Below are 27175 nucleotides of genomic sequence, written 5' to 3' on the forward strand. Positions count from 1 at the left end.
AGAGAGGGGTGCTCTGTTAAAGGGACAGTCTATATCAAAAATATTTAATGTTTTATAAGATAGATAATCCCTTTATTACCCATTCCCCAGTTTTGCATAACCAACACCGTTATATTAATGTACTCTTTACCTCTGTGATTATCTTGTATCTAAGCCTCTGCAAACTGCCCCATATTTCAGTTCTTTTGACAGACTTGCATTTTAGCCAATCAGTGCTGGCTCCTAGGAACTCCACGTGCATGAAACACACAAACTAACACCCTCTAGTTGTGAAAAACTGACAAAATGCCCTGATCTAAGAGGCAGCCTTGAAATTAGCATATGAACCTCCTAGATTTAGCTTTCAACTAAGAATACCAAGAGAACAAAGCAAATTTGGTGATAGAAGTAACTTGGAAAATTGTTTAAAATTAAATGCCCTATCTTTATAAAGAAAGTTTGTTTTGGACTAGACTGTCCCTTTAAGAAGAGATGAAGTTTAACATGGATTGGCTCAGTGAGCCGGGGATAATATATCCATATAAATCTCAATGGAGTATTGGTATATATTGTGCTGGTCGACGCTTGGTTTCCCATGCCTCTTTCCAGTCTAACCTAAATCCCCTGTTTGATATCGCGGTGTGTTTCACACTAAATTACAGACTTATGATAGGTAAGTTTTCCCCTCTTTCATGGCATTTTGTCTAATAAAGATGTGGGATAGGTCTTGTTTCTGTGCTAGGATATTTGTCTTGTGCACTTTTCTATCTCTTGTGACAGACATTAGTTTGTCGTACATGAACTCCAGCCAGAGTCGGGGGCTGTTAGGGCTGTGCCTTGGCGCGTTAATTACAGGGCAGTGACAAGCATTACATATTCCCTTTCACGGGTTGTAATAAAATGCTAGGCTATGTTTTAATACAGTCCTCAGCAACAAGTGGTAACTTGTTCCCGCCCTAGGGTGTTTTCGCATCATTTTTGTTCCAGATCAACTGTGCAGTAGTCCTGTGAGAGAGTAGTAGCAACGCGGCTCGGCCTGCCCGGAGTGGTAAGACGCCCTAATCAGGGCTTAGAAGGGGACAGTTATTTAGTGCTTGGGACCTAAATACTCTGCTGTGTGTACACAAATAACTTTTTTTTTCTCCCATAATGGACAAATCTATATTGTTAGAAAGTATGGAGGACTCTTCCTCTGTAACTTCCTTTGACAATAACAAGTGTATGCTTTGCCAATTATCAACTGTGAACCCTCCGGCACAGCTCTGTAATAGTTGATTATCATATGTCCTGATGTTTCACGAAGGAGGCCCAAGTGGTCAGACCGTTGAGGAGCCCCCTCTGGCCCGGTCCCTGGAAGGCCCTGCTATGGTTTCTCAGACCTCGGCTGATGCGGACATCCCTGTTCAACAGCCAATGATTTCGGAAAGCAGCTGAGCTCCGGCTGGGGTGGCTCATCTAACCAATGATCTTTTGGCCCGCATTGAGGCGGCTCTGTCTGCTACCCTGAAAGCTGGACAGGTATCAGGGAAAAGGAAGAGAAAGATTAAACCTTGTTCTCAGACATATAGCCCTGGTGTGACGGTGGAGGTCGAGACCGATAGTTTTGGGCAACCTTCAGAAGAAGATCCTTTGTTTAACTCTGAAGAAGTAGAAATGTCTTCATCTTACCCTTCTGATGCTGAGTCAGAAGAGGAAAGCATGGTTAGACTGAAATTTGATCAGCTTCTGCTCTTGCTGAACAAGGTCCCATCGACCAGGTTCAAAAGATGGAATCTGCATTTAGACCTAGGCCTATTGTTCTGGATGTCTTCCCAGTACCCAAAATTATTGCGTAAGGATTAGGGACAGGCAGGGACCCCTTTTGCTCATTCAACAGTCTTTAAGAGATTCTTAGCGGAACAGATTGACGTGGAAACTCTTCTTGAGGAGATTCAGGATTATATTCAATCTCTTAAACTGGCAAATGCCTTTGTCAATGACGTTATTCTCCAAATTATTCGCATCAATGCTAAGAACACCAGTTTTGCCGTTATGGCCAGGAGGGCTCTGTGGCTTAAGTCGTGGTCTGCGGACAATGTCTCTGAGTCTTGACTTTTATCCTTGTCCTTTAACGGCAAGTCTCTATTTGGTCCTGGTCTGGACTATATTATTGCTACATTTACAGGGGGCAAAGGACCTTTCCTACTACAGGACAAGAAATCTAAGAATAGTTAGTGTGAGCATTTTTTTTTTTTTGTACGAAGAGGGCAGCGGATATACCTAAGACAGATTCCCGTAGGGCGACTTGGAAGCCCACTCAAGGTTGGAATAAGAACAGGCAGCCCAAGAAGACTTCTGAAGACAAGAAGTCAGCATGACAGATTCACCCCCAACCTGGTAGCAGGTTGTTTAAGGGGCAGACTCTCCTTCTTTCTAGGGAAAGCCCGTAAAGAGAACGGCCATTGCGTGGACGTGGACTTCAGGCACATTGGTAGGAAGGTTAACCTAGAAAAGAGCTCTCTCGTTCTGGCTACAAGAGTAAACTTCCTCAGAACGATCATAGATTGTCAGTATGCGCGTTTGTCTTACAGACCAGTGCAGGGAGGAACTTCAGGGAGCGTGTCATCTGCTTCAGTCCAATGTCCATCCTTTGGTAGCACAATGCATGGAGGTGGTAGGTCTCATGTTTGCAGCATCGGATGCTATATCGTTTGCTCGCTTTCATCTGAGACCACTACAACTGTGTATGCTCAGACAGTGGAATGTAGATTATTCAGATCTGTCTCAGGTTATTCATCTGGTCACACAGATGAGAGTTTTGCCTGTTGGAAATTGCCAGCTCCAGTTATCATCGGAATGAGTTTCCGTCGCTCCACCTGGGTAATAATAACCACAGTTGCGAGTCTGTTGGGCTGGGGGGCAGTATGGGGTTCTCTCAGAGCTCAGGGAACCTGGCGTCTGGAGGAGGTATCTCTCCCAATCAACATTCTTGAGTTGAGGGCTATATACAACGCACTTCTAGGGTGGCCTCAATTGAGTTTCTCCCGGTATATCCAATTTCAGTCAGACAACATCATGACCTTGGCCTAAATCAACTATCAGGATGGCACTCAAAGCTCTGTCATTGCAGGAGGCGTCCCGAATCCTACTGTGGGTGGAGAGACATCAGTGTTTTCAGCTATCCACATTCCAGGTGTGGAGAATTGTGTAGCAGATTTCCTGAGCAAGCAGACTCTTCACTCAGGGAAGTGGTCTCTGAATCAGGTTTTTTTTGGAGATATCCCACAGATGGGGTGTTCCAGATGTAGATCTGATGGCTTCCCACTTCAATACCAAGCTCCTGAGGTACCGATCGAGGTCCAGAGATCCTCAGGCGGAGTTGGTGGATGCTCTAGTGGTTCCGTGGAACTTTAGCCTGGTTTATCTGTTCCCTCCAATTGTTGTTCTGCCCCGGGTGGTTGCCCAGATCAAACAGGACAGAATTTCAACTATTATGATAGCGGCTACGTGGCCACGCGGGACCTGGTACACAGATCTTGTGAGATCATCGTCTGCTCCTCCTTGGTGGTTGCCTCTTCATCAGGATCTGCTGAGTCAAGGACTGTTCCTTTACCAAAATCTAGATACTCTGAGGCTGACTTCCTGGAGATTTAATGGTTGATTTTGACTTAGAAATTCTTCTCTGAAAATGTGATTGATACTCTTATTCAGGCTCGCAAGCCAGTCACCAGATGCATATACTACAAGGTATGGAGGACTTATCTTCACTGCTATGAAAAGCTTCAGTTTCTCCAGGAGGGTCTGAAGAATGGCCTATCAGCCAGTTCTATCAAGGGTCAAATATCTACCCTTTCGCTTTTGGATTCCAAGAAGTTGGCTAGTTTGCCAGATGTTTAAGAGTTCGTTCAGAATTTGGCACAAATTAGACCTGTTTTCTGTTGCTCCTCTGTGTTCCTAAGGTTCTTCAGAGAGCTCCATTAGAGCCTCTGCATTCTGATGATATCAAGTTGCTCACTTGGAAAGTGGAATTTTTATTGGCTGTTTCCTCTGCTCGCAGAGTGTCAGAGCTTTCAGCTTTGATGTGTGATCATCCATGTGTGGTTATCCATCAGGATAAGGCTGTGTTGAGGACTCAACTAGTCTTTCTACCTAAGGTGGTGTATTCTTGTAACATCAATCAGGAGATTGTGGTTCCTTCTCTCTTTCCCAACATGTCTTCCTCTAAGGAGAGACTATTGCACAATTTGGATGTGGTCAGAGCGTTGAAATTCTACCTTCACGCTACTAAGTAGTTTTGTCAATCCTCTTCCTTATTCATTATATATACCAGTAAGCGCAAGGGGCAACAAATAGTTGTTACTATTTCCTTTTGGCTGAGAAGTCTGATCAGTACAGCCTTCAGGAAAGCAGTCCAGGAGTCTACTTAGAGAATCACGGCCCATTCTACTCATGCAGTGTCTACTACTTGGGCCTTTAAAAATAAGGCGTCAGTTGTGCATATCTGTTGGGCTGCAACATGGTCTTCTTTACACACGTTCACAAAATTCTCTAAGTTTGATACTTTTGCTTCGGCGGAAGCATCTTTTAGGAGAAGGGTTCTACAAGCGGTGGTGCCTGTTTTTTAGGACTGCCTCCCTTATTTTTTCCTCCCAAACATTCGTGAACTCCACAGCTTGGGTATTGGTTTCCCAAAGGACTCTCACTGCCAATTGAAGGAAAATTTAAAAGTATGCCTACCTGATAATTTAATTTCCTTATTGGCAGTGGGAATCCATGACCCCGCCTGATTTCTTTGCTCCTCTGTACCCCTTGTATCTCTCTTCACTTTTCCTTATCCTCTGCTGAACTACTGGAGGGTAGAGGAAGTAGGAGGGATATTTAAAGCCTTATTTGGGGTGTCTTTGCCGCCTCCTGGTATTTCCCATATGTTATGAATGTTCTCGTGGATTATCACTGCCAAGAAAGAAAGCATAATTAAAATAAAATAAAATTCTCTGTTGACTTCTATGGGGAAATACATTAACGCACATTCGAAAATTCCAAGTTCTGGTTTTTGTGTTCATCGGGTTAGCGTGCAAGTGAAATGGTTTACTTTCAACTCAATAAGAGTGCAACCCAACCCGTGCAAAAAGCTTACTTCTAGCATAGTTGACACTTGAGCGGGAGTGTTAAACAGGCTCCACTTTTAATCTGGCACAATATGAGGAAAATATGGACATACATTTCAATGGTAAGCAGGTTCTTTTTTATTTCCAGGATATGTATGTGCAAGTATTTACTGCAGCATATAACAAAAGATTTAAACACGTTATAAATTGGATATGTGGAGTTGTTTATTAGGTCTTACTATCATATTATAATTGAGTGTTTATGTACTGGTAGAGTTATTGCCAAATTAAACTTGGGTAAGCAGATTAACAGGCGATATTTTTTTGAGAATGCGACAGTTAATGGATTGCAAAGCATTTGCCTGTAGTCCATCATAACATGTTTTAGCTTTTGTATTTATTGGAGTAAGAGAAAAATCTGGCTATTCTTGACAGGAAATGCCGGGGTCTGATGGTAGAGGGAACATAGAGTGCCTCAGGTCTGCTGTATGATCTACAGCATTATGTGCTTATGAGTAAGTCATTATCTCATGGGTCTCTTGTTTGCTGCTGTGACCTGAGGGTAGCTCTGCAGAGTTAATGTTTTCATAGTTGCACAAGTCCTAGTTTGGCGACTGTCTGCTTCCATTGTTCCATCAAGGCCATCATGTCCCCAGTTCCATGTGGTGAAGCCTACACGTTTACAGCTCACAGGCCTATCACATAAGTTCCCCAAGGCAATTTGTCTCATAACCACTGTTGTAAGGTGAAAGTAGAGATAAAATATAGAGAGAGCTCACTTGTCTCCCATATAAAGGGAATAGAGTACGGGAGGTGGTCTCTTAAAGTGACCTCAGTTTGCAGTTATGTTAAAACCCATGAGCATATACAGATTATCACAAGTAATTCAAAGTCTTATTTATGTCATAAACTGTTTCTCTTTTTCTTTTGTCAAGGTGGATTTGGATGTAACATTACCAGGAGAAGGTGGGAAAGACCGTCCTTTTAAAGTATCAATCAAGTTTGTTTCTCGGATAAGCTGGCATTTGCTTCACGAAGTGCTGACTGGTCGGTCTCTTCCTGAACCTCTTGAACTGGACAAGCCAATTAGTACAAACCCTGTTCATGCAGTTGATGTAGTGCTAAGACACCTACCCTCCATGAAGTAAGTTTTTTTTGTTTTGTTTTGTTTTTTATAAATGTGTTGCTCTGGATTGCAAGACAGCAGAAATATGGTTGAGTACAAGCTTCCAGCCTTTTAATGGTCTGTTGACCTTGCCCTCTCAATCACTGCGTACTATGTTAGATGATAACATTGAAAGCTCTTATGCAACCAATTAGACTAAGTGCCCAAATATCTATAATTCGCCATCATAACCTGACCGTTAAATGGGATGACCACGTTTAATTCTCTAAAAAAAACAGGTCTGAACTTAGAAGTTTCCAAGAGTAGCAAGCTATCTCTCATAGAAATGAATGAGACTCTAGAATGCAGAATTTTATGGGGAAAGCAAATGTGATAGGGAGCACCCATCACTGATCACATGTTTTGGTTGCACATAAAATTATATTGCTTTCTAGGTAGGTGTGTGTGTATGTGTGTATGTATGTGTGTATATGTGTATGTATGTATATATATATATATATATATATACAGGTGGCCCTCAGTTTACAATGGTTCAATTTACACCGTTTCAGAATAACAACCTTTTTTTTCAGTCATGTGACTGCTATTGAAAAGCATTGAGAAGCATTGATTAAAATAGCCAGTAGGTGTTGCAGCAAAGATATGCAAGCCAAGCAAGCTGAAATTAATCAGTTTAACCAGACCTGAGCTATCGAGCAGCTTGCAAAGGAACAAGATCTTCCTGTCTATAAATCAGTCCAGATTGGAATGCATAGAAAGAACTGTTTGCAGAAAAATGCAAGTAAAGTCTGTGTTGTGTGATTATTTTATTAGGTTTATAATGCTGTTTAACATTTAAAGTCTTCATTTCAAAGCTTTAAAACTAATGTATTAGGTGTTACTTATGTCAATTTTGAGAGGGGCCTGGAACCTAACTCCCTCACTTCCCATTGACTTACATTATAAACTGGGTTTCAATTTACAACGGTTTCGATTTACAACCATTCCTTCTGGAACCTAACCCCGGCGTAAACTGAGGGCTACCTATATATATATATATATATATATATATATATATAAATGAACAAAAAACTTGCACTCGCTGGATTTTTCAAAAGCCAAATTTTTTTACTGTGACCGTGTAGTAATGTATCCCCTTCCTCAGACACTGCAAGTTCTGATGGATCAGGATTACCACTACCGATTGCTACGGTGTGTATATATGGAGTTTAATTGTCAATTTATTTGTCTAGTCTTGTAACTAAGCTTTGCATTTAATAGATATACAGTGGGTATATGTGATTGCAATTGCAGCGCTCTGATTGGCTGCTTGTTACACCTTGGCTCCAACTTCCTGGTGATTGTCAACATACGCTCCTATGCTGCTATACAATAAGGTGTTGCGGTTTGCATACATTAGTATGTTCATTTAATTGGAACAAGATATTTGTGGGCTCATTTGCTTTAATATGTTTATAAGGTACATGCTGCATTGTCTGATTTGGTTGTTTGTTCTCTGGCTGACCCGCAAGTGGGCGGGGCTATCGGCATTACAGTCTTTTGTGATTTTAGAGCTGTCCTGTCCTCCTTATCCTGTTACTATGCTCCTTCAGTCCTCTCCCTTAGTTTAAGAGTCACCAGTAAGAATATTGTATAGTTTACACTTATTAAGGCTCAGACATTTCAAGCATATCACTTTTGTTTTTGTTATGACTCAGTGGTTACTATGACAACTGCTATTTGGCGGTTTTTTTGGTCTAATTGGGGGGTGGGGTTATTATTTGTTTGCTATAAATGTATTTCACTTTGTAACACATGTGTCTGAGGAAGGGGATACATTATCCCCGAAACGTTACTACACGGTCACAGTAAAAAAAATTTGGCAAGTTTTTTGTTCATTTGTTTATTACACTTCACTAGCACCCTGGTAGCTGGACTTAAGTGAGAGTGCACTCCTTTGCTATTCTTCTATCTATATCTATCTATCTATCTATCTATCTATCTATCTATCTATCTATCTATCTATCTATCTATATATATATATATATATATATATATACATACATTTTTGTATTTATTTATTTTGATCCATGCAATAAGTGCATTAGATATTTTAAGACAAGCTCGCCAGCTGTCACCTGGCATGGTAAAATAACGCCACCTGTAGTTGTAACGTGCTTAGAGAATATGACGAGACCTGTGATAAAACTTCAGACACAATAAAAATATATACAACAGTCAGCCTAGCTCTTAATAATGACGGTAGCCAAATTTTCTTTCATAAAACTTGCAGTAATTCCAGGATTGCATATGAGCTAATTCATAGTAGCAGGAATAATGAAAGTAAGCCGCCTTCTACTTAATATGTAAAACTGTTCATGCTGATGGAACCGGCACTCTGTGCAGCAAGATGCTATAATGCTGCTTTTCAGTCCCGGGAGCCATGTTCTCAATGCAGCAACAACCCAGTAAGTGTAAGCTGTCACTCCGGAGACAGTTACCCTCTGAAAGGATCCGTGCCATTAGCCGTGAGGGAGACTGCCTAGTAACTCGCCACAATGTTTGGTGTAATCTTCCACCCGGTCTCAATTGATCTAGAGACTGCGTTAGTCACGACCACACTCCAATGACCTGAGGGTATCAGCTGATACTCAAAGCTGATATAGTAGGAAGGTGCCAGGCAAAGTGGATAAGTGGAATTTCAATATAAATGCGGCCGTCACTTCTTCATATTAAAAGGCAAACTTAATTGTTACATCCGATAGATGACGTTGCGACTTAATTGTTTCGCCATAAAGCCTTACTTATAGACGTGACCCTTAATAAAAAACACACACATTTGAAAATCACTATCCTGTCTCTATTGGTTAATCTACTTCTAAGTTGCTAAATTTAATGTGGATGTGCCTTAATAGTTTAATTGTATGGTTAATAAATTCACATGATAATACACAACTTACTAACATATTCACAGCAAATGCAATAAACTCATGCACAATAGATAATCTACATGTGCTTCAAATTTCTCCACAATTTTGCATTACCAATTGAGTAAGAGTATGTTTGTTCAGCTCTACTAAGTGAGACCTACTTAAAGAAACAGGTAACCCAAAACGTTTCATTCATGGTTTGGATAAAAATACAATGGCAAACAACTTTTTAAATTTACTTATATTATCAAATTTACTTCATTCTCTTGTTATCCATTGTTGAAGGAACAGCATGATACTACTGTCAGCTAACAGAACAAATATTGTTAGCCAATCACAAGAGACAATTGTGTGCAGGCACAAATCAGCAGCAAGCTCCCACTAGAGGAGGATATATGCATATTCTTTTTCAAAAATAGATACCAAGAGGACAAATCATATTTGAAAATAGAAGTAAATTTAAAAGTGTCTTAAAATTGCATGTTTTATCTGAATCATGCAAGTTTAATTTTGACTTTGCTATCCATTTAAGGTGGACCATAAAACCTACCATGTGAATATCCCTGCTTGTACTGTATATAAAAAAACATCTAAGAATTTATCCTGCTCTTATGTGGTGTTTTAAATGTCAGTTTTCTTTCATTCCCAGAAATTAATTATATCTTAGGCTTAATTAAAACCATACGGTTTTCTTATACATAAAGTGAAGATCCAATAAGTCTCTCTTTTAAACAATAACTTATTAATATCACCTCTTCTTCTGGGTGGTTCAATTTTCTTTATTTCCGTCCATTTGAGTGTTGAAGTATTATTTTGGTGTTCAATAATAAAGGGTTTTGCTAACTCTGAACAATCATCTTAGCTGCAAATATCAGAGAGATATTTTCTGATTCACCCTCTGACCTCACGTGAGATGCACCCTACATATTGTCTATGAAACTGTGTGCACCAAATCAAATAAATAACATTTGTAGACCTGCAGTTTACACATGACTGTAGTTGGTATTCTAAACTAGTGTCAAGACCTAAAAGTGGTATCCCTCATCATAAAACAGCATGGTTTACAAGTGCCATTGCCACATCTAAACATTCCTTTTACCTCCAACCAAGAACTAATTGTTCTGTTTTTCTTTAATTCACTGGGATGACAAAATGTTACCCAGTATTGCCCCTCTTGTGTAAGAGAAACAATATCCCTGTTGTGTTATATGTTGTAATTTGTCATCTGTTTTCAGCATAGGGAAATGTTTGCAAAGGATTTTGCTTATCTCATCCTATTGAGATGAATATTGTGTCACAAATGTGACTTGTTTTGATTAGGCCTTTTTATATGTTTTTCTGTTTTTTTTTGTTTTTTTTTATATAAAAGCACTTTGCTCAATTTGATTTACTTCAGTTTTGGCTTTTAAGATGACATTCCTACTGTAGCCTCGATCAACCAGCCTGTGAGACAGTTCTTCACTTTGTTTTTCATATTCTTTATCATTTAAATCATTTTTTTCTAGTTCTAATAAATTGACCCTTGACTATTAATTAGGGAACTTGTCTGGGGTGTTTGCTTTTACCATGTAATAAACTGTTCCCTGAAATAGGTCTTCTGTAGATAGCTGAATCAATTCTACCCATCTGTACATCTGACATAAGTGTTGTAACATCCAAGGAATTTATCCTAGAACATTGAAAATCATGGGTAAATTTCAATCCTAATGAATTGTTATTTATGTTTTTTATGAATTTATTCAGCTGTATTTCGTTCCTAGTCCAGACGAGTAACAAATCATCTATGAATCTTCGATACATCTGTATATGAGCTACAAAGGCATTTTAATTTCCAAAGATGTGGAGTTCCTCCTACCACCCTATGATGAGGTTAGCGTAGCAAGGTGCAAGTTTTGCTCCCATGGCTGTTCCACATCTTTGGAGATAAAACTTATCCCCAAACATGAAAAAAAATGATGGGTCAACAGGAACTTTGATACGATGCTCCACAAAATCTGTATTATAGTTGGTTTTATTAGTTAGGAAATATCTGGCAGATTATCTACTGTGCATGAGTTCATTGCATATGCTATGAGATGTTAGTAAATGCCATAAGTTGTGTATTATCATGTGAATTTATTAATCATATTATTAAACTTTTAAGGCACGTTCACCTTAAATTTAGCTACTAGTAGATTAACCAATAGAGACCGGATGGTGATCTTAATTAAAATGTGCGTGTTTTTTTATTATGGGTCACATCTATGAGTAAGGCTTTAACATGCAACCTAATCCATAGGTTTTAAGGGATAATGACAATACAATTTGCCTTTTACTATAAATAAGTGCTGGCCACATTTCTATTGGATAACTCAAGACATGCCCATTCGCCAAGGCTGCAAGACTCATTTTACAATAGGAAATAAAAGTATACTTTGCATTTTGTACTTTTTAGGTACAATTTTAACTTTGCATTCTGGACTAATATTGTAGATTCAATGAAATACAATTTTCCCTGTTTAGATTTAAATACAATTTCTCTTGTAAGGTGTATCCAGTCCACGGATCATCCATTACTTGTGGGATATTCTCATTCCCAACAGGAAGTTGCAAGAGGACACCCACAGCAGAGCTGTAATATAGCTCCTCCCCTAACTGTCATACCCAGTCATTCTTTTGCAACTCTCAACAAGCTAGGACGTTGTAGGAGAGAGTGGTTAAATATAGCTAGTTTATTTTCTTCAATCAAAAGTTTGTTATTTTGAAATAGTACCGGAGTTGTGCTATTTTATCTCAGGCAGTAAATAGAAGAATAATCTGCCTGAGGTTTCTATGATCTTAGCAGGTTGTAACTAAGATCCATTGCTATTCTCAAATATGTCTGAGGGGATTACACAGATGAGGTAACTTCAGCGAGAGAATGGCGTGCAGTTTATTCTGCTATCAGGTATGTGCAGTTATAATTTTTTCTAGAGATGGAAACACTAGAAAATGCTGCTGATACCGGATTAATGTAAATTAAGCCTGAATACAGTGATTTAATAACGACTGGTATCATGCTTACTCCCAGGGGTAATACCCTTATGATATTTACAATATAAAACGTTTGCTGGCATGTTTAATCGTTTTTATATATGCTTTGGTGATAAAACTTTATTGGGGCCTAGTTTTTTCCACATGGCTGGCTTAAATTTTGACTAGAAACAATTTCCACTGTTGTAGTATAAAAGTTACAGTTGGTGCAGTTAAAATTACAAACTGTGACATCCAGCTTCCCTCAAAGGCCCTCTGAATGCTATAGGACATCTCTAAAGGGCCCAAAGGCTTTCCAAAGTCGTTTATTGGGGAAGGTAGGGCCACAGCTTGTTGTGGCAGTTGGTTGTGACTGTTAAAAAACGTCTATTTCGTTTTTTTTATCCGTTTTTTGAACTAAGGGGTTAATCATCCATTTGCAAGTGGGTGCAATGCTCTGTTAGCCTATTATACACACTGTAAAAATTTCATTTGATTTACTGCATTTTTTCACTGTTTTTCAAATTCTGACAAAATTTGTTAATCTTAAAGGCACAGTACCGTTTTTTATATTTGCTTGTTAACTTGATTTAAAGTGTTTTCCAAGCTTGCTAGTCTCATTGCTATTCTGTATAAACATGTCTGACATAGAAGAAACTCCTTGTTTATTATGTTTAAAAGCCATGGTGGAACCCCCTCTTAGAATGTGTACCAAATGTACTGATTTCATTTTATGCAATAAAGATCCTTTTCTGTCTTTAAAAAATGTATCACCAGAGGAATCTGACGAGGGGGAAGTTATGCCGACTAACTTTCCCCACGTGTCAGACCCTTTGACTCCCGCTTAAGGGACTCACGCTCAAATGGCGCCAAGTTCATATAGGGCGCCCATAGCATTTACTTTACAAGACATGGCGGCAGTCATGGATAATACACTGTCAGCGGTATTAGCCAGACTACCTGAACTTAGAGGTAAGCGAGATAGCTCCTGGGGTGAGACAAAATGCAGAGCATACTGACGCTTTAAGAACCATGTCTGATACTGCCTCACAATATGCAGAAACTGAGGAAAGAGAGCTTCAGTCAGTGGGTGATGTTAATGACTCAGGAAAGATACCTGATTCTAATATTTCTACATTTAAATTTAAGCTTGAACACCTCCGCGTGTTGTTTAGGGAGGTTTTAGCTGCTCTGAATGACTGTGATACCATTGCAGTGCCAGAGAAATTGTGTAGACTGGATAAATACTTTGCAGTGCCGGTGTGTACTGATGTTTTTCCAAATACCTAAAAGGTTTACAGAAATTATTAATAAGGAATGGGATAGACCAGGTGTGCCGTTCTCTTCCCCTCCTATTTTTAGAAAAATGTTTCCAATAGACGCCACCACATGGGACTTATGGCAGACAGTCCCTAAGGTGGAGGGAGCAGTTTCTACTCTAGTAAAGCGTACTACTATCCCTGTCGAGGACAGTTGTGCTTTTTTTTTTTTAGATCCAATGGATAGAAAATTAGAGGTTACCTTAAGAAAATATTTATTCAACAAGGTTTTATCCTACAGCCCCTTGCATGCATTGCCCCTGTCACTGCTGCTGCGGCGTACTGGTTTGAGTCTCTGGAAGAGGCTTTACAGGTAGCGACTCCATTGGATGACATACTTGGCAAACTTAGAGCACTTAAGCTAGCCAATTCTTTTATTCTGATGCCATTGTTCATTTGACTAAACTAACGGCTAAGAATTCTGGTTTTGCTATACAGGCGCGCAGAGCGCTATGGCTTAGATCATGGTCAGCTGACGTGACTTCATAATCTAAGCTACTTAACATTCCCTTCAAGGGGCAGACCCTATTCGGGCCTGGTTGAAGGAGATTATTGCTGATATCACTGGAGGGAATGGTCATGCCCTTCCTCAGGACAGGTCCAAATCTAGGGCCAAACAGTCTAATTTTCGTGCCTTTCAAAACTTCAAGGCAGGTGCGGCATCAACTTCCTCTAATAATAAACAAGAGGGAACTTTTGCTCAATCCAAGACGGTCTGGAGACCAAACCTGACATGGAAAAAAGGTAAGCAGGTAAAAAAGCCTGCTGCTGCCTCTAAGACAGCATGAAGGAACGGCCCCCTATCCGGGAACGGATCTAGTAGGGGGCAGACTTTCACTCTTTGCCCAGGCGTGGGCAAGAGATGTTCAGGATCCCTGGGCGTTGGAAATTATATCCCAGGGATATCTTCTGGACTTCAAAGCTTCCCCCCCAAAAGGGAGATTTCACCTTTCACAATTATCTGCACACCAGATAAAGAGAGAGGCATTCTTACACTGTGTACGAGTCCTCCTAGTTATGGGAGTGATCCATCCAGTTCCAAAGGAGGAACAGGGACAGGGTTTTTACTCAAATCTGTTTGTGGTTCCCAAAAAAGAGGGAACCTTCAGACCAATTTTGGATCTAAAGATCTTAAACAAATTCCTCAAAGTTCCGTTGTTCAAGATGGAAACTATTCGTACCATTCTACCACTGATCCAGGAGGGTCAATATATGACTACAGTGGATCTAAAGGATGCTTATCTTCACATTCCGATACACAAAGATCATCATCGGTTTCTCAGGTTTGCCTTTTAAGACAGGCATTACCAGTTGTAGCTCTTCCCTTGGGATTAGCTACAGCCCCAAGAATCTTTACAAAGGTTCTAGGGTCACTTATGGCGGTCGTAAGGCTGCGGGGCATAGCAGTAGCCCCTTATTTAGACGACATCCTGATACAGGCGTCAAACTTCCAAATTGCCAAGTCTCATACGGACGTAGTACTGGCATTTCTGTGGTCGCATGGGTGGAAAGTGAACGAGGAAAAGAGTTCTCTATCCCCACTCACAAGAGTTTCCTTTCTAGGGACTCTGATAGATTCTGTAGAAATGAAAATTCACCTGACGGAGTCCAGGTTATCAAAGCTTCTAAATTCCTGCCGGGTTCTTCATTCCATTCCGCGCCCTTCGGTGGTTCAGTGTATGGAAGTAATCGGCTTAATGGTAGCGGCAATGGACATAGTGCCGTTTGCACGCTTACATCTCAGACCGCTGCAACTATGCATGCTCAGTCAGTGGAGCGGGGATTACACAGATTTGTCCCCTCAACTGAATCTGGACCAAGAGACCAGGGATTCTCTTCTCTGGTGGCTATCTCGGGTCCATCTGTCCAAAGGTATGACCTTTCACAGGCCAGATTGGACAATTGTAACGACAGATGCCAGCCTTCTAGGTTGGGGTGCAGTCTGGAACTCCCTGAAGGCTCAGGGATCATGGAGTCTCTCCTTCCATTAAATAATCTGGAACTAAGAGCGATATTCAAGGCTCTTCAGGCTTGGCCTCAGTTAGCAACTCTGAGGTACATCAGATTTCAGTCGGACAACATCACGACTGTAGCTTACATCAACCATCAAGGGGGAACGAGAAGTTCCCTAGAGATGTTAGAAGTTTCAAAAATAATTCGCTGGGCAGAGATTCACTCTTGTCACCTATCAGCTATCCATATCCCAGGTGTAGAGCACTGGGAGGCGGATTTTCTAAGTCGTCAGACTTTTCATCCGGGAGAGTGGGAACTCCATCCGGAGGCATTTGCACAACTGATTCATTGTTGGGGCAAACCAGAACTGGATCTCATGGCGTCTCGCCAGAACGCCAAGCTTCCGTGTTACGGATCCAGGTCCAGGAATCCCAAGGCGACACTGATAGATGCTCTAGCAGCGCCCTGGTCTTTCAACCTGGCTGATGTGTTTCCACCGTTTCCTCTGCTCCCTCGACTGATTGCCAAGATCAAGCAGGAGAGAGCATCGGTGATTCTGATAGCACCTGCGTGGCCACGCAGGACCTGGTATGCCGATCTAGTGGACATGTCATCCTTTCCACCATGGTCTCTGCCTCTGAAACAGGACCTTCTACTTCAGGGTCCTTTCAACCATCCAAATCTAATTTCTCTGAGGCTGACTGCCTGGAGATTGAACGCTTGATTTTATCAAAGCGTGGCTTCTCCGAGTCAGTTATTGATACCTTAAGACAGGCACGAAAGCCTGTCACCAGGAAAATTTACCATAAGGTATGGCGTAGATATCTTTATTGGTGTGAATCCAAGGGTTACTCATGGAGTAAGGTCAGGATTGCTAGGATATTATCTTTTCTCCAAGAAGGTTTGGAAAAAGGATTGTCAGCTAGTTAAGCGTCTGGCAGATGTTCCAGACGTTCAGGCATTTTGTCAGGCTTTAGTTAGAATCAAGCCTGTGTTTAAACCTGTTGCTCCACCATGGAGCTTAAACTTGGTTCTTAAGGTTCTTCAAGGAGTTCCGTTTGAACCTCTTCATTCCATAGATATCAAGCTTTTATCTTGGAAAGTTCTTTTTTTTGGTAGCTATTTCCTCGGCTCGTAGAGTCTATGAGCTATCTGCCTTACAATGTGATTCTCCTTATCTGATTTTTCATACGGATAAGGTAGTCCTGCGTACCAAACCTGGGTTCTTACCTAAGGTGGTATCTAACAAGAATATCAATCAAGAGATTGTTGTTCCATCCTTGTATTACACAATTTGGACGTGGTCCGTGCTTTAAAGTTTTACTTACAAGCTACTAAAGATTTTCGTCAAACATCTGCTTTGTTTGTTGTCTACTCTGGACAGATGAGAGGTCAAAAGGCTTCGGCAACCTCCTTTTCTTTTTGACTAAGAAGTTTAATCCGCTTAGCCTATGAGACTGCTGGACAGCAACCTCCTGAAAGGATTACAGCTCATTCCACTAGAGCTGTGGCTTCCACTTGGGCCTTTAAAAATTAGGCTTCTTTTGATCAGATTTGCAAGGCGACGACTTGGTCTTCGCTTCATATTTTTTCAAAATTTTACAAATTTGATACTTTTGCTTCTTCTGAGGCTATATTTGGGAGAAAGGTTTTATGGGCAGTGGTTCCTTCCATTTAAGTTCCTGCCTTGTCCCTCCCTTCATCTGTGTACTTTAGCTTTGGTATTGGTATCCCACAAGTAATGGATGATCCGTGGACTGGATACACCTTACAAGAGAAAACACAATTTATGCTTACCTGATAAATTTATTTCTCTTGTGGTGTATCCAGTCCACGGCCCGCCCTGTCATTTTAAGGCAGGTAATTTTTAAATTTAAACTACAGTAACCACTGCACCCTATGGTTCCTCCTTTCTCGGCTTGTTTTCGGTCGAATGACTGGCTATGATAGTTAGGGGAGGAGCTATATTACAGCTCTGCTGTGGGTGTCCTCTTGCAACTTCCTGTTGGGAATGAGAATATCCCACAAGTAATGGATGATCCGTGGACTGGATACACAACAAGAGAAATAAATTTATCAGGTAAGCATAAATTGTGTTTTTCCTTCCACTCTTTTAGTCGGTATAATGTAAATTCACTTTTGGACGTGTAGTTTTATTTTTATTATTATTATTATTATTAATAATAATAATTTTAATGTATACTGTTGATAAGATGTGCCATTAATGTTTACTTTGTACATTCAATAAGCTATTTTTATTTTATTGAGCACTGTATTGTATTGAATATGTCTCCACATAAAGAAATGTCGGTTTTACTCCATAGCGAGATACACAGCTATCAAAGTAAAATTTCCCTTTAGTGGATCTCATGAAATACCTCATATCACTGCCTGATCTTTTTAGATGATTTCGAGTGGAAAGCTTAAAGGGATAGCAAACCCCAAAATTTTCTTTTATGATTCAGATAGAACATACATTTTTAATCAACTTTCCAATTTAATTCTATTATTACATTTTCTTCATTCTCTTGTTATCCATTGCTGAAGGGACAGCATTGGACTACATGCAGGAAGCAGAAAATATCTATTTAGCCAATCACAAGAGACAAATGTATGTAGGCACCAATTAGCAGCAGCTCTCACTAGTGCATATGTGCATATTCATTTTTTAACAAGGGATACTAAGAGAACGAAGCACATTTCAATATAGAAGTATCTTTATTTGAAAAGCAAGAATGTAAGAAGTTTAGAAGCTGGCCCATTTTTGGTTCACAACCTGGGTTGTGCTTGCTGATTGGTGGCTAAATACACCCACCAATAAACAAGTGCTGTCCAGGGTACTGAACCAAAACTTGTCTGGCGCCTTCTTTTTCCAATAAAGATAGCAAGAGAACGAAGAAAAATTGATAATAGGAGTAAATTAGAAAGTTGCTTAAAACTGCATGCTCTATCTGAATCATGAAAGAAAAAAATATTGGATTTAGTATCCCTTTAATAATTTTTGATGCACCTTAACAATATAATTTTTTCCTGCGAATTTTTGTGTGATTGGTTCAATTATTCTTTTTGCAAGATTTGAAAATTACGTATTTTATTGTGCACTTTTGTAATGTATGCATCTCCTTCCCAAAAGTAAATGCAGTATATGCCCCTTAGCGAGACACCTTGTTTTAAGGGTAAAAAGTGGCTAGGGGCAAAAAAGGGCTGGCGAGCATTCTTATAGAATCTGACCAGCCCAGGGTTCTTTTTAGAATCTGGGCCTTAGAATGGTTAGAATCAAACTCAGTGTTCTCCCAGGACCTATTTAATGGGTGCACTACCCAGTTGATTTTACTGCGGCTAAATTGTTTTGCCAATATTAAGCTAAAAGTAGCTTATATTAAAATATGTCAATGTATATTGCACAAATTATCATTAAATAAATGAATTGCATAACATTACATACATTTTTACATACATTACATTACATTACATACATACATTTGTTCTTTGGATAGCAGAAAATTGTATATTATGCCGCCAACTGTCTGTGTCTGGCAACATTTTTTTGTGTAGAACACCGCAAACTCAAATATTGCTAGATTAATCAATTTTACTGGTTATTCCTAAAATGTACAATAGAAATAAAAAAATGTTTTTGTTTATTACCTCTGAAATTTTGTATAATTACCTCTTTCTTTGCAAAAGCTCATTTAAGCGTGTAGTGCTAATATAAATAGAGGGGTGATACCTTTTTATACTAAATCTGCAGAGTAGTTATTTGAAACAAGCACCCTCAACAATCTGCATATGTTCCTGAGGCTGATTGACATATGTGATCATACGTTTAAAGAGAATTTTAGCTTCCTTCGGTGACTTATTAAATTCAGTTGATACATTATTCACTTCCCAGAATTATAGTTGTCCATTTAAAACTTCTTATACATCTTTGACTATATTGCTTTTTCGGTGTCTAAAAGTGTAATAAAACATTCATATTTTAATGCCATAAGCATTAATAAAGTTCCATATATAAAATGTATAATAAACCTTGCTTTAGATTTATAGATATATTCATAATTTGTACTTTTATTAGATTTTGCCATCACTTCCTAGAGGCCTTTACAGAATTATGCAAACCCTTGGGTGAAGAACTCCATTATGATCATCATGCTTCATAAATCGATTGTTTCTTCTAGTGCTATTCATTAATAACATGGCATTCTGGGATTTTGCTGCTGTATTTTTAAGTTTTCTACTTAGCATTCTTGTTTTTTATTAATTTTTTAAAGGTACACTCCTGTAGGACGTTCTTTCTTCTCAGCTCCTGAAGGATATGACCACCCTTTGGGAGGGGGAAGAGAAGTCTGGTTTGGATTTCACCAATCTGTCCGGCCTGCCATGTGGAAAATGATGCTAAATATTGACGGTAAGTATAATAGATATATTGTAGTTACAGAGCTTTTTTAAAGCTATATAGTTGAATAATGTTATTAGTAATTGATTTACTTTATTCAAGGCGCTTTAATTTTTGTTTTCTCTCAGTGGTCACTTCTCACCAAATGATGTGTATTTTTGAACATGCTACCAAGGCGTCTTTATAAAACGCCAGAACTTCAGAATGCTATTTAATCGTAATATCATTATAAAAGCAATATAACATCTATAACTTTACAACAATACTGTAAAAAGTTCACAGTTGGTACGTTTTGGTGAAAATACTGATAAATTGCATTAATTAAATTTTGATAAAAGGCTGATTTCCCATGTGACTACGCCTCTTTCAGTTTCTAACCAGCGATAATTACAAAATCCTTCCCATCACCCTTGGTCCTTTTACATTAAATTGGTTGATAATTCATTGAATAGCTAAGGATTAAAAACATATAAACAAACAGATTGTTTTGTTATTCATAGTGTATTATGAGCCCTATATTTCTTTTATAAGGTGGAGAAAGTTCATTGTAATTCAACTCCTGGCCACTAAAAGGAGGCAAATATACCCAAAACTTTACAAGCTTTTAATCCCTCTCACCTCTCCTATATCCCAGTCTTTACTTTGCCTCTCCAGGAGAAGGTGAATATCTGAGGTGCCACAGATTCTTTGGAATTTTGATTTTTTTTTTCTCCCCTGGATTCCCTCATAAAGGTGAACCCTTGAAGGGCATATATGAGAGTACTAGGCTGTGCAATGTAATTCTTCTGTGGGAACTATGGTCACAAGCCTGCTACAGTTGTCCCTGGGACTGGCTGCTTTAGCCTCCACCTGTTGGACTATTTAGTTGGACTCTCTCAGTAAATCCTCTGCTGTTTAACACATTGCTGGATGGGCTCTCTACTGTTTACAATAATTTGCAGCTGGTTAAGCAGTGGCGTGGGTGTTTGACTAGGTAAGTGCCTTTTGACTTACACAGCCTGCAGGCTTTCATTAGGTACATACTTCACTTGTATTTCATAGCCAGAGGACACTATCAGGTACACAGGTGTAGAGTGGTCGGGGGCACACAGACTGTTGACAGGCGTTTGTGCAGATCTACTTGTGGGACAAGCTTGGATGCTATTCTTAATTGGAACATATTTATCACTTTATTATATAGCTTTTTTGTGTGACCACTTCAAGTTTTGCAGAGTCAACAGTAATTAGCGCTCTTCTCACTTGTCAAGGGCTTTTACTTTTGTCGGTCTCTCTTTTTTTAGAGTGGCCATTACTGTTCTGCCTCTGACAGTGTCAACTGTAACACTCCGCGTGAAACTACACTCCGCGGTGAGTGTTAATGAGTCTCCCGTTGATGTACAGAGCTGCATGTGTGCTCCTCCTTCTCTCTCACTTGTGAGCTTCTATACTTCTGATGCAGACATGCTGTTTAAGGCTCCACTAATGAGGGGGTAAGAAGCTCTACACCAAGAGTCTGTGGAGGTTATTAAGAGGGTTATACTACATAATTGTTTCAGACTATCTGCATAACGCTATACTAGTACACACATATTCTGTGTTTATTCTATGTTGTGTATTCACCTTATTGTTACATCATGGAGCAGACTGGAACTGTCCCTTCTGGTTAAACCTATTAGAAGGGAGGTTTACAGATTATTATTTACACCAAATAAATGTATACTTTGTGTACTCCAACTTGGCTATGCAGTTTCAGTTTAAATTATTTGTTGCACTCTCATGCCTCTACTGTTCCCAACAAGTTTGTTCTCCTTCGGTGGGTTTCTCTCAGGGGGGCTTCATGGATTTTTCTGATAGATTTATAGATATATTTCTCTTGTTAAGTGTATCCAGTCCACGGATCATCCATTACTTGTGGGATATTCTCCTTCCCAACAGGAAGTTGCAAGAGGATCACCCACAGCAGAGCTGCTATATAGCTCCTCCCCTCACTGCCATACCCAGTCATTCTCTTGCAACTCTCAACAAAGATGGATGTATTAAGAGGAGAGTGGTGTTTTATAGTTAGTTATTTTCTTCAATCAAAAGTTTGTTATTTTTAAATGGTAACGGAGCGTACTATTTTATCTCAGTCAGTATTTAGAAGTAGAATCTGCCTGCGATTTCTATGATCTTAGCAGAAGTAACTAAGATCCACTGCCGTTCTCACATATTCTGAGGAGTGAGGTAACTTCAGAGGGGGAATGGCGTGCAGGTTTTCCTGCAATAAGGTATGTGCAGTTAACATTTTTCTAGGGATGGAATTTGCTAGAAAATGCTGCTGATACCGGATTAATGTAAGTTAAGCCTAAATGCAGTGATTTAATAGCGACTGGTATCAGGCTTATTAACAGAGATACATACTCTTATAAAAGTGTAATATAAAACGTTTGCTGGCATGTTAATCGTTTTTATATATGTTTGGTGATAAAACTTATTGGGGCCTAGTTTTTTTTCCACATGGCTGGCTTGATTTTTGCCTAGAAACAGTTTCCTGAGGCTTTCCACTGTTGTAATATGAGTGGGAGGGGCCTATTTTAGCGCTTTTCTGCGCAGATAAAATTACAGACAGAGACACTCAGCTTCCTTCTGCATGATACAGGACATCTCTGAAGGGCTCAAAAGGCTTCAAAAGTCATGTTTGAGGAGGGTAACAACCACAGTAGACCTGTGGCAGTTGTTGTGACTGGTTTTAAAAACGTTTTTGTCATTTATTATTCCGTTTTTGGTATTAAGGGGTTAATCATCCATTTGCAAGTGGGTGCAATGCTCTGCTAACTTGTTACATACAGAGCGCGCAGATGCTGTAAGAGCCATGTCTGATACTGCGTCACAATATGCAGAACCTGAGGACGGAGATTTTCAGTCTGTGGGTGACATCTCTGACTCAGGGAGACATGATTCAGAGATTTCTAATTTTAAATTTAAGCTTGAGAACCTCCGTGTATTGCTTGGGAAGGTATTAGCTGCTCTGAATGACTGTGACACAATTGCAGTGCCAGAGAAATTGTGTAGGCTGGATAAATACTATGCAGTGCCGGTGAGTACTGATGTTTTTCCAATACCAAAAAGGCTTGCAGAAATTATTAGTAAGGAGTGGGATAGACCCGGTGTGCCTTTTTTCCCACCTCCTATATTTAGAAAAATGTTTCCAATAGATGCCACTACACGGGACTTATGGCAGACAGTCCCTAAGGTGGAGGGAGCAGTTTCTATTTTAGCAAAGCGTACCACTATCCCGGTTGAGGACAGTTGTGCTTTTTCAGATCCAATGGATAGAAAATTAGAGGGTTACCTTAAGAAAATGTTTATTCAACAAGGTTTTATTTTACAGCCCCTTGCATGCATTGCGCCTGTCACTGCTGCGGCAGCGTTCTGGTTTGAGGCCCTGGAAGAGGCCATCCATACAGCTCCATTGACTGAAATTATTGACAAGCTTAGAACACTTAAGCTAGCTAACTCATTTGTTTCTGATGCCATTGTTCATTTGACTAAACTAACGGCTAAGAATTCCGGTTTTTGCTATCCAGGCGCGTAGGGCGCTATGGCTTAAATCCTGGTCAGCTGATGTGACTTCAAAGTCTAAATTACTCAACATTCCTTTCAAGGGGCAGACCTTATTCGGGCCTGGTTTGAAAGAAATTATTGCTGACATTACTGGAGGTAAGGGTCATACCCTTCCTCAGGACAGGGCCAAATCAAGGGCCAAACAGTCTAATTTTCGTGCCTTTCGAAATTTCAAGGCAGGTGCAGCATCAACTTCCTCTGCTTCAAAACAAGAGGGAACTTTTGCTCAATCCAAGCAGGTCTGGAAACCTAACCAGACCTGGAACAAGGGCAAGCAGGCCAGAAAGCCTGCTGCTGCCTCCAAGACAGCATGAAGGAACGGCCCCCTATCCGGCAACGGATCTAGTAGGGGGCAGACTCTCTCTCTTCGCCCAGGCCTGGGCAAGAGATGTTCAGGATCCCTGGGCGTTGGAGATCATATCTCAGGGATATCTTCTGGACTTCAAAGCTTCTCCTCCACAAGGGAGATTTCACCTTTCAAGATTATCTGCAAACCAGATAAAGAAAGAGGCATTCCTACGCTGCGTGCAAGACCTCCTTGTAATGGGAGTGATCCATCCAGTTCCGCGGACGGAACAAGGACAGGGTTTTTATTCAAATCTGTTTGTGGTTCCCAAAAAAGAGGGAACCTTCAGACCAATTTTGGATCTAAAGATCTTAAACAAATTCCTCAGAGTTCCATCATTCAAGATGGAAACTATTCGAACCATTTTACCCATGATCCAAGAGGGTCAGTACATGACCACAGTGGACTTAAAGGATGCCTACCTTCACATTCCGATTCACAAGGATCATCATCGGTTACTGAGGTTTGCCTTTCTAGACAGGCATTACCAATTTGTAGCTCTTCCATTCGGGTTGGCTACAATACCAAGAATTTTTACAAAGGTTCTGGGCTCACTTCTGGCGGTTCTAAGACCGCAAGGCATAGCGGTGGCTCCTTATCTAGACGACATCCTGATACAGGTGTCAAGCTTTCAAATTGCCAAGTCTCATACAGAGATAGTTCTGGCATTTCTGAGGTCACATGGGTGGAAAGTGAACGAAGAAAAGAGTTCTCTATCTCCTCTCACAAGGGTTTCCTTCCTAGGGACTCTAATAGATTCTATAGAAATGAAAATTTACCTGACGGAGTCCAGGTTATCAAAACTTCTAAATGCTTGCCGTGTTCTTCACTCCATTCCGCGCCCCACGGTGGCTCAGTGCATGGAAGTAATCGGCTTAATGGTAGCGGCGATGGACATAGTGCCATTTGCGCGCCTGCATCTCAGACCGCTGCAATTATGCATGCTCAGTCAGTGGAATGGGGATTACACAGATTTCTCCCCTCTACTAAATCTGGATTAGGAAACCAGAGATTCTCTTCTCTGGTGGTTATCTCGGGTCCATCTGTCCAAAGGTATGACCTTTCGCAGACCAGATTGGACAATTGTAACAACAGATGCCAGCCTTCTAGGTTGGGGTGCAGTCTGGAACTCCCTGAAAGCTAAGGGTTCATGGACTCAGGAGGAGAAACTCCTCCCAATAAACATTCTGGAGTTAAGAGCAATATTCAATGCTCTTCTCGCTTGGCCTCAGTTAGCAACACTGAGGTTCATCAGATTTCAGTCGGACAACATCACGACTGTGGCTTACATCAACCATCAAGGGGGAACCAGGAGTTCCCTAGCAATGTCAGAAGTCTCCAAGATAATTCGCTGGGCAGAGTCTCACTCTTGCCACCTGTCAGCGATCCATATCCCGGGCGTAGAGAACTGGGAGGCGGATTTTCTTAGTCGTCAGACTTTTCATCCGGGGGAGTGGGAACTCCATCCGGAGGTGTTTGCTCAACTGGTCCGTCGTTGGGGTGAACCAGAACTGGATCTCATGGCGATCCAGGTCCAGGGACCCAGAAGCGACTCTGATAGATGCTCTAGCAGCTCCTTGGTTCTTCAACCTGGCTTATGTGTTTCCACCGTTTCCTCTGCTCCCTCGACTGATTGCCAAAATCAGACAGGAGAGAGCATCAGTGATTCTGATAGCGCCTGCGTGGCCACGCAGGACCTGGTATGCAGATCTGGTGGACATGTCATCCTTTCCACCGTGGACTCTGCCTCTGAGACAAGACCTTCTAATACAAGGTCCTTTCAATCATCCGAATCTAGTTTCTCTGAGACTGACTGCATGGAGATTGAACACTTGATCCTATCAAAGCGTGGCTTCTCCGAGTCAGTCATTGATACCTTAATACAGGCACGAAAGCCTGTCACCAGGAAAGTCTACCACAAGATATGGCGTAAATATCTTCATTGGTGTGAATCCAAGAATTACTCATGGAGTAGGGTTAGGATTCCTTGGATATTGTCCTTCCTCCAAGAGGGTTTGGACAAAGGATTATCAGCTAGTTCTTTAAAGGGACAGATTTCTTCTCTGTCTATTCTTTTACACAAGCGTCTGGCAGAAGTTCCAGACGTTCAGGCATTTTGTCAGGCTTTAGTTAGAATTAAGCCTGTGTTTAAACCTGTTGCTCCTCCATGGAGCTTAAACTTGGTTCTTAAAGTTCTCCAAGGGGTTCCGTTTGAACCCCTTCATTCTATTGATATCAAACTTCTATCATGGAAAGTTCTGTTTCTGATAGCTATTTCCTCGGCTCGAAGAGTCTCTGAGTTATCTGCCTTACATTGTGATTCTCCTTATCTGATCTTTCATTCAGATAAAGTAGTTCTGCGTACAAAACCTGGGTTTTTACCCAAGGTGGTTTCTAACAAGAATATCAATCAAGAGATTGTTGTTCCATCATTGTGTCCTAATTCTTCTTCAAAGAAGGAACGTCTTTTGCATAATCTAGATGTAGTCCGTGCTTTGAAGTTTTACTTACAAGCTACTAAAGATTTTCGTCAAACATCTAACCTGTTTGTTGTTTACTCTGGACAGAGGAGAGGTCAAAAGGCCTCGGCAACCTCTCTTTCTTTTTGGCTTCGGAGTATAATCCGTTTAGCCTATGAGACTGCTGGACAGCAGCCCCCTGAAAGGATTACAGCTCATACTACTAGAGCTGTGGCTTCCACCTGGGCCTTTAAAAATGAGGCTTCTGTTGAACAGATTTGCAAGGCTGCGACTTGGTCTTTGCTTCATACCTTTTCAAAATTTTACAAATTTGATACTTTTGCTTCTTCGGAGGCTGTTTTTGGGAGAAAGGTTCTACAGGCAGTGGTTCCTTCTGTTTAAGTTCCTGCCTTGTCCCTCCCATCATCCGTGTACTTTAGCTTTGGTATTGGTATCCCACAAGTAATGGATGATCCGTGGACTGGATACACTTAACAAGAGAAAACATAATTTATGCTTACCTGATAAATTTATTTCTCTTGTAGTGTATACAGTTCACGGCCCGCCCTGTCCTTTTAAGGCAGGTCTAAATTTTAATTAAACTACAGTCACCACTCCACCCTATGGTTTCTCCTTTCTCGGCTTGTTTCGGTCGAATGACTGCATATGGCAGTGAGGGGAGGAGCTATATAGCAGCTCTGCTGTGGGTGATCCTCTTGCAACTTCCTGTTGGGAAGGAGAATATCCCACAAGTAATGGATGATTCGTGGACTGGATACACTACAAGAGAAATAAATTTATCAGGTAAGCATAAATTATGTTTTTTTTTTTAAAAAACATGCTTACATTTTCTTTCCTAAAAAATAAGAGCAATAATAAAATTATCTAATGTGCTTTAGCATTTTATTATTGCACTTCTACACTGCTTTAACATAACAACACAGAGGAGTTTAGACATCTAGTTAGTACCTATGTCCAATTGGCGCAAGGGTTATGTCACACAGTACTGTGTCGTATGCTGTGGTCCC

General features: G+C 40.4%; 1 protein-coding gene across 1 annotated transcript in view; it reads left to right on the top strand.

Annotated features, from left to right (window-relative positions):
* Nucleotides 1-27175, top strand: part of LOC128652423 (protein argonaute-3) — a 382994-nt gene that overhangs the window by 119472 nt on the left and 236347 nt on the right. The window contains exons 5-6 of the mRNA XM_053705360.1: nt 6002-6210; nt 19636-19772. Coding sequence (XP_053561335.1) covers nt 6002-6210; nt 19636-19772 — 346 coding nt within the window. The remainder of the gene's footprint in view (nt 1-6001; nt 6211-19635; nt 19773-27175) is intronic.

The sequence above is a fragment of the Bombina bombina genome, chromosome 3 (assembly GCF_027579735.1).
Source record: "Bombina bombina isolate aBomBom1 chromosome 3, aBomBom1.pri, whole genome shotgun sequence".
In the NCBI taxonomy this organism is placed as follows: domain Eukaryota; kingdom Metazoa; phylum Chordata; class Amphibia; order Anura; family Bombinatoridae; genus Bombina; species Bombina bombina.